At 47.3% G+C, this 8,928-nt stretch overlaps 1 protein-coding gene across 1 annotated transcript; it reads left to right on the forward strand.

Moving 5' to 3' along the window:
• Positions 1-129: 129 nt before the first annotated feature.
• LOC104271495 (2-acylglycerol O-acyltransferase 2-like) lies at positions 130-3,557 on the forward strand (the record flags this gene model as incomplete). The annotated part of the gene is made up of 3 exons (XM_009866177.1): positions 130-304; positions 432-631; positions 3,403-3,557. Coding segments are annotated over 3 exons (530 nt in total), but the record flags the coding sequence as incomplete, so codon positions are not given.
• Positions 3,558-8,928: the final 5,371 nt, after the last annotated feature.

Raw genomic sequence — 8,928 nt, forward strand, 5'->3', positions numbered from 1 at the left:
TGTAGGAAAACTCTAAAAATTAAGTGTCTAGCACTCCTCTGGAGATGGATAATGGGAAAAAAAGGCAGAGAGCAAACCACTGTCATGTGGTTTTTACAGATGCTCATTTTTAGTTCTTCTGTCTCCCAGGCCTTGTTTCCTCTGACAAGGAGAGTGCATCCTACGTGCTCAAGAAGCCAGGGGGTGGAAACATGCTGGCCATCATCGTCGGTGGGGCACAGGAGGCTCTGGATGCCCGGCCGGGATCCTGCACCCTGCTGCTGAAGAATAGGAAAGGATTTGTCCGCTTGGCCATCGAGCATGGGTGATGCAGGGGATGGGGTCAAGGGATGCTCTGGTCTGTGGTTGGTCTTTGTTTTTGGAGAAGGTGGGGGGGGAAAGCATTTTGGGGTGGGCTTTGCTAACCTTCACGCCCCTTTGTTGGGTTGCAGCACCCCGCTGGTCCCCGTCTTTTCCTTTGGGGAGAATGACCTCTTTGATCAGGTGAGAACCCCCAAGGGCTCTTGGCTGCGGCAGCTCCAGCACCGGCTCCAGAAGATTATGGGCATCTCCCTTCCCCTCTTCCACGCACGAGGGATCTTCCAATACAACTTTGGGCTGCTACCTTACCGACGGCCCATCTGGACAGTGGGTGAGTCCTTCCTTGGCAAGGTCAATCCAGCAAAAGGAGGCACCAGGGACTGTCCCTGAGTTGTGTTACCCTGATAGGCACTCAGTTAACCATGTCAAGAAGGCCAATGGCATCCTAGGCTGCATTAAGAAGAGTGTGGCCTGTAGGCTAAGGGAGGTCATCCTCCCCCTCTTCTCTGCTCTGGTGAGCCCACATCTGGATACTATGCCCAGTTCTGGGCTCCCCAGTTCAAGAGGGACAGGGAACTGGTGGAGAGAGTCCAGCAGGGGGCAATGAAGATGACTGAGAGGCAGGAGCATCTCTCTTAAAAGGAAGGGTTGAGAGAGCTGGGACTGTTTAGCCTGGAGAAGAGAAGGCTGAGAGGAGACCTTATCAATGTCTATAAACATCTAAAGGGTGGGTGCAGGGAGGATGGAGCTGGACTCTTTCCAGTGGTGCCCAGTGACAGGACAGGAGGCAACAGGCACAAGCTGGCACACAGGGATTTCGATTTCAATATGAAGAACTTTCCTGTGAGGGTGACAGAGCCCTGGCACAGGGTGCCCAGGGAGGTTGTGGCATCTCCATCTTTGGAGACTTTCAAAAACAGCCTGGATGCCATCCTGTGTGATGTGCACTGAGCAATCCTGCTGTAGCAGGGGGCTTGAGCTAGATGATCTCTAGAGGTCCATTCCAACTCCAAGTGATTCTGTGATTCTGCCAGGCTGGAGCATCATGCCAGAGAGCACGAGCTGTGGCAGACTAGAAAACTGCTGGTAAAGGAACATCTCCAGCTGCTGCTGTGTCACATCAGTTTGGGACTCTGTCTTGGTGTTGTGACAAAGACCAGGTCCTCTGGGAAAGCCGCAGAACAAACATGGCCACCCCATCACCACTGAAGGGTGCAGCCAACCCCAATCCCAGTGCAACCTGGTGACAGGAACAACTGCAAAAGCATTGGGTTAAACTTCTTCCAAGCCAATTTTAGAAACAAGTAGGACAGCACCTAGTTGGCAGATTTGTTCATTGAGCTGTTGCAGACCCAGCCATGAGCCCCAGCCTATGGAAATGGGCTCAAGTTGCATGAGGGGAGGATTAGATTGGATACTGGGAAAAAACTCTTTGCTGAAAGAGTGGTGAGGCATTGGAATAGGCTGCTTGGGGAAGTGGTGGAGTCCTCATTCCTGGTGGTGTTCAAAAAATGTGTAGGTATGTCACTTTAGGACGTGGTTTAGTGGTCATAGTGATGTTGGACTTAACAATCTTAGATGTCTTTTCCAACCTTAACCATAGAATCATAGAATCTTTAGATCACAGAACTGTAGAATCATTCAAGTTGGAAAAGACCCCTGGGATCATCGAGTCCAACCACTGACCCTACTCCACAGAGCTCACCCCTAAACCATCTCCCCCAACCCCACATCTCAACGACCTTGAAACACCTCCAGGGGTGGGGACTCAACCCCCTCCCTGGGCAGCCTGTGCCAAGCTCTGATGGCTCTTGATGGGAAAACATTTTCCTGCTGCCCAGTGTGACCCTGCCCTGGTGCAGTTTGCAGCCATTCCCTCTGGTTCTGTCGCTCATTCCCCGGGAGAAGAGACCAGCCCCAACCTCTCCACAAAGTCCTGTCAGGCAGTTGCAGAGAGGGATGAGGGCTCCCCTCAGCCTCCTCTTCTTCATACTCAACAGCTCCAGCTCCTTCAATCACTCTTCAATTCTATTTGCACATGAACAAGGCAAGTCATTTTAAGCAGAGACCATGCCCATGGAAGACAAAATTTCAAGGAAGTCTTTGATTTTGAAGAAACATTCCCTGGTTTCAACAAGCCTGTACTTGGTGCACCAGCAGGGCTGATGCTGTGTGAATTAATCTAATTAAAGAGGCTGTTTGGAAAGGTCAGAGCTCACCACACTGATCAGGTTTGACAGCCAGCAATTACTTTTAATTGTTTTACAGCCTGTTTGGATTGTCTCAATGGTTTTATGAGCTGTGCAGTATCACAAGGGCTCTTCATTAATCTGATGAGGAGTGGTGTTACATGATGATGAAACCCACTATCACTTGACAAACACAATCTGAGTAAGAGACCAGAGCAAAGGAGGCACCTCATGAACTTCCCTGTCCCATGTAGGCACCTGGTCCTGCTGCTGGTGGCTCCGGGAGATGGGAAGGGGCTTCTTCTAGTGCTAGGAATGAGATTGATTAGTTTGCCTTTGGAAAAAGCATGACCATTATAAAGACAAGTGGGTACTTAATTCCTAAAAAAAAAATTAGGTGTTTCACAGATATTTAATCTGAGCAAAGTGGGAGCCCCCAATCACTAGTGTATTTAGATATTCTTGGGCTTGTCTGTGCCTCAGTTTCTCCATTTGCAATGTAGATTCCCAGGGGCATGTGGGAACAGCTTGGAAAGCCCAACCTAAATGTTAGGATGATGTTGTCTTTATCTGCAGCACTCCTGAGATATTAAGAGCAGCTGTAGGGGATGCATTGGGATGCAGAACTTTTTACCTCAAAGAGCTACACAGAGGATCTTTAAAGAACTTTGCAGATGGGGAAACTGAGGCAAGGATAGATGTGACCCTGGAGACCAACAGCAGAGACAGGATCTGAGCCTTTACCTCCCTCCCTCCTTGGTTGTGGTACCTCCCAGATTCCAGGACATGACTGGTCGTATTGATCTGTCCACCTCATCCTTGAAGAGGTGGACTCCAGCTCTGTGCTAAGATGTGCAAATGTTCACAGGGACCTGACACTGGCTCCCCTAATGCCCTTGCTTGTTTTTTCCAGTTGGAAAGCCAATTCCAGTGCAGAGGAAGCACAGACCTTCTGAGGAAGAGGTTGATCGAGTCCATCAGAAATACCTAAATGAGTTGTGCAAGCTCTTCGAGGAGCACAAAGCTAAATACAACATCCCAGAAGACAGACACCTGGAATTTATATAGAGCTCCTTGGGCAAGGTGAAACGATGGAGCTCTAAGTTTTTCCCTGTCTCTGGAAGTATTTCACAGCCTCAGCTTAGTCACAGTTAACATCCAGTCTGTACAGCGTAGGGAGAAGGACTTGATTTTCCCAGCATTTGATGAGTATGGGGTCGGAGTTTTCATATTTTCTCCCTGGAGGACACATAAAATATACAAAGAAGAAGAAAAAAAAACAACAAAAAATCATATCGGTGGTCAGCATTATCAAACCTCCCTAGCAGAAAACTCACATTTCCAGTCTGTCTTGGAGGCTGTTTCTTCAGGATATCTCCAGGCAGATATGAATTATTGAAAGTGTCCTTTGCATTATTTTCATTTGTAAACAGGTTGATGACCCATAATTTCTGCTGAATGCATTTTTTTAAAAAAATATAATTTGGCTAGATCAACATATTATCATTGTCTGCTTGGTACTTTTTGTGTCTTTAATAGCTCTGGGTTCTTTTTTTGTCACTCAAAACTCAATTTATCAGAAAGTTCATAATTCCAGTGCCGTGCCTGGTACCCTCGGCAGTGACACGATGCCATAACCCACAGAGGTGAAAGGAAGAAAACATTTATAAACGGCACGGGCTCATCAAGAGGATTTACCCTACATGGGCTCCAAGAATCCTGTTTATAATTTTATTAATTTAACCCCTGTACGGGCTCACCTTGGACAAGTCACCGGCATGGTCATTGTGCACTTCATTTCCCAAACGAGGCCATTTCTGAAGAAGAGAGCACGGCTGGGAGATGGGAGAAGGGAGAAGAGATTTGGGACAGGAAATATGGCTCGTAAAGCCCCGTTTGGCAGGTGATCAAGGCTTTAAATAGCTTCTTCTTCTTGATATCCAGAAGTTTATTAAACTCTGTGCTTAATGGGATTTTGCAACGGGGAAGTTTTCGGTGGCAGGGAGCCAGCTGCTCAGATCAGCTTTACATCGTCCCTGTAGAACCCTTACACCATCACCTTCTCCTCTCTTTCCTTTCATTTCTCTTTTTCTTCCCCATGTCCCATTCTCCACCTGCAAAGAGTCCGGAAAAATCCTGCAGAGCACGTGCACTTCATTGCACCCATGATTTTTGTTACCGCAGCTGCAAGGATTGCATTTAACGAGGAAAACACCCAGGACTATTTCTCAAGTGATAGTGCCAGAGCCGTCATTGTGTTTTGTTTTCTTTTCTCTTTCCTTCTGCCTTGATGAAATTACTCCCCCTCCAAAAAATCTGAATGTCCTGATGTAAATCCCTCATATTCCCAGAAAACAAGCAGCATCAGGGAAGAATTTGGTGGATCTTACCAACATTTCTAAACACTCTCGTAATCCTACACTTAATCCAGTCAAATAAAGCAAGTCACCTGCTATGATTTCTTGCTCACTTTCTATTAATAGGTATTTTCTTTTGCCCTTAATTAAGGAGAGAGATGCCTAAGTAGGAGGAAGATTTATGCACTAGGAAAATAAAAATAATTCTCTCCTACCTTTTTCTTTTGATGGTCATCGCTGTTCAAGCTTTACTCTAATCCCAGTTGTTTTTTCCTGACCTTTCCTCTGCTGTCACTGCTGTTGGCCATGACACCCACAGATTCAAAACCCGTCTGAACGCGTTCCTGTGCGACCTACTCGAAGTGATCCTGCTCTGCACAGGGTGCTGTGGGGATGGAAGAGGTCTCCAGGGGTGAGGACGAGGATCTGAGATCTTGATGCAATGGGAAAAGGAGCAAAGGCGGCTGATGTTGGGGTAGGAATCAGCAGCGTGCAAGGGAGAGGATTTGGGGAGGTGTTAGATGGGTGGCTGGATGTGGTGACATTCGTAGAATCATAGAATCATGAAGGTTGGAGATGACCTTTAAGATCAACAAGTCCAACCTACAGCCCTACACCACCCTAACACTAAACCATCTCCTGATCGTGGGGATGTAGGGAACAGAAAGGGAGCAGGATGCAAGGTTCAGTCCATGGCACGGACAAGGATGGCAAGTGTTGGTACAAGCAAGAGGCGCTGGATCTGCAGGAGCGTCATGACTGTGCCCCAACCTGATGGAGAAGCTTCATTAGAGAAAGTTTGCTCCCCAGTTGTCCATGGAGTCCTCAGTCTTCCCCTTTGGGGACCTGGCTATGCCTCCTATGCCAGAGACACACCTACTTGGGAGGTGGGATGGTTCATCAACTTGCTGACCAGGGCTGCCAATCCTGAAAGAGAGAAAAGGCAGAAAGTGGCTGGTGAGGAAGAAAATCCCCGGGGGGGAAAAGGAGGAGGACACAGAGCTGTCTGAGAGCTGATGGGATGGTCAGGGGCATGCAAGACCCAAAGGCAAAGGAAGACCATAGGGCTGGGGAAGAGGGGTCAGAGGAGTGTGTTGGCTATATATAGTTGGCTTCCTTCAAGGTCAGTTTTATCTCAGACTGGAACGTGTCCTTGATCCCTCTGGGACCTATATAACCCGGGAGAGGTCAGTGCCTGGGCTTGTGTTAGGTATGACATCAAGAATAATAATTCCTGAGGGTCCTTGCAGCCCGGGCTGTTGAGGGGGGGCACTCAGCACGATGAGAGGTCTCACTTTCCCAAGAGGCCAGAGCTGTCTCTGAGTGAAACGCCGTAAGACAAGAAGCTTTTGTGCTATTTCAGCCTCACACGAAGCTGTCTGTGGAGGATTAAAACTCCTCTGATGCAACGCAAGGCAGGAGAAACCTCAAGAAAAGAGTGCCTGGATCAGCCCATCAAACCAAACTACGTTTGCCTTTGGACTCTGCAGCTCGCTGGAGAGGCACAAGTGCTAGGACTGAGGGATGTCCAAGCTGTCACCTCAAAAGAAGGACCATTTAAAGCTAAAATGACACAGTATGTTTCTTTCCAGCATGTCCACTCTCTACTTCTGCAACTGGCTTTGATTTAAGCAAAAAAGCTTGAAGACAAGTGATAAATTCAGTGCCTGTCTCACAGATACTTCAAATTTGAGCCTTTTTTAGGAAATTCCAAATTGGAAAAATGCAGTAAAAAATATACAAGTGTAGAGATCCCGTATTCCCCTCCTGCCTGTCTCTTCCTTCATGATCTCTCCAGTGCTTCTGTTGCGAGAGGCTCTAATCTGGATTTGCCTTACTTAGTGGGTTCAGATCATGAGGCTCAAAAGAAAACCTCCGACAACTGATGGACGCAAAATACGGACTAATTCCACAAGAGGAGAAAAGCCAAGCAAAATGTGCCTTTTTTTTTTTTTTCCCTTCTGTAGATCTAGTCCTGTGAAATTGTTTTACTGCCCTGGGAATGGGGTTAAAAGGTTGCTTGCTGTTGTGGCAAACAACTAGAAAAACGTTTTTGGTTTCTGTTCAGAGAAAGATTTCCTGCTTTTAATTCAATAAAGACCCAAACTGTGGTATGTTAAACATCCATCCCTCACACCGCAGAGCCTTTCCCATTTCAAGAAAGGAAATCAAATTGCAAACCCATCTGAAACCCATCACATTGCTTTCAAAACCATTTAAAAGTCAATCAAAACCACGCGTCTCCCCAGGAACGTGGACGCCTTTTTTTGAGGGTAATCCTTTAGTTCTGTCTGATTTGAAGCCGATGAGATGCTTTTCTGCATCTCCCATCGCCCGAGCTCCTCTCTTGACACAGCATTTCTAGGACAAACCATCTGATACTGGATTTTTGCATGCCCCCTTGTTCAGGTAATAAAAAGCCACCAGTGGAGAAATAAACTGCAGTGACCACTGTGCTGCATGAGGCAGCAGTTTATGTAGGATTTAAAGAAATACTGGGTATGGTTCATGCATTTTTAATATTATCTGTTCTTACTCCTGCCCACGTCCTGTTCCCAGCCCACTCAGAGATGCTGAGCTCTAAACTCTGTGCTAGCAACCTCCTCAGTCACCACATCTCTGGGGCATGGAGGTGGGTCTCATGTGCTTCAAAACGCAGCGTGTGCTTGTCAGGAGGGAAAACATCTGTAAAATCAGGTACTCATGAGCCAGCATTTTGGATGTCAAGGTACAAGATAACACCTGTGAGTTAAACGGGTTGGTTATTAGATTGCATGAGGCCAGCCAAGAGCAGCCCGAACGTGTTTTCAATGAGCAACTCAAGATGTATTGAGAATTATTTACAGAAAGCGCTATGGAAATGGTTTGAAAGCACTATGGAAATGGTTTGAAAGCACTATGGAAATGGTTTGAAAGCACTATGGAAATGGTTTGAAAGCGCTATGGAAAAGGTTTAAAACCACACAGATTTGTGCAACGCTTGCAGAAGATGCATACGCAGAAAACGGTGCATGTGCAGAAAATTGGGCATGCACGGGAAAAAAAAAAGTATGCATAGGGGAAAGAAAAAAAGCAGCACCATCAGCAAACACAGAACTTGGTTGCTCATTGCAGACGAGTGATTCATGGCCGGGGGTACGTGTGGGTGCTGGAGGAATTCACCTCCACATCACGGAGAACTTTGAACCTCGAGAACAACGCTGCATTGCCAAGGGCAATGTAAACAACGCTGTAGGATCCTTCCACCGAGGAGAGAGCATAAGGTCAGGATTTTCAGAAGTGTTTACCAAGCGCTTAGCTTCTACTTTCTGAACAGGAGATCCGTTAAGCCGCCGCATGTCAGGATCGCCTCTCAAAGCTAAGCACCTTGTTTTACTCAGCAGCAGCCCAAAACCTTGACTGGAGAGGCTCGGTGTCACTACGTGCTCACTCGCTGGAGTCACGGTGTGGCCCTCAGGCGAGAGGATGAGCTGGGCTATGGGTTTTTCCATGCTGTGTTTTATGTCAGTCCCATGACATTACCTACAAATCCCACTGTGTGTCTTGCTTCCAAGAACTGCCAAGCACTTCACAAGTGAATACAACCCATCATTGCCAAAGAGGTGGAGTGGGAGCTCCTTTAACCCCTTGGTTGATGCTGGCCTGCTGTGAGCCCGTGACGACAAACATCACAAGGCCAGAAAGCAAAAATAAGCACAACTCTGCAGCCCAAATCCCTGGTGCAGGTCACAGAAAGCCTGTAGTAAAGCTGAGATTGAATCCTCCATCACCATATCCCGGGGTCTTAACCAAGGCACTGCCTGTCCTCTTGTAACTAAGCCCCAAGGACAAGATTGGAGGCAGCTATCTGACTCATTTCAACCACCTTTTGCAAGAAAAATTAAAGTATCCTTTCAATGTCCTCTGCTCGATGCTGCTTCTGCCCAGCTGCTGTCTCCTCCTGGCAGTAGCAGGACAACCTGGCTCCCACTGTTGCCAAAGGATTTGCAGGATGCAAAGGTAGGGGAATGGTTGCAAGTTGCAACAGGGCAAGTTTAGGCTGGACATTAGGAAGGAATTCTTCACGGGAAGAGGGGGCAGAC

Source organism: Apaloderma vittatum, unplaced genomic scaffold (assembly GCF_000703405.1).
Source record: "Apaloderma vittatum isolate BGI_N311 unplaced genomic scaffold, ASM70340v1 scaffold6003, whole genome shotgun sequence".
Lineage (NCBI taxonomy): Eukaryota > Metazoa > Chordata > Aves > Trogoniformes > Trogonidae > Apaloderma > Apaloderma vittatum.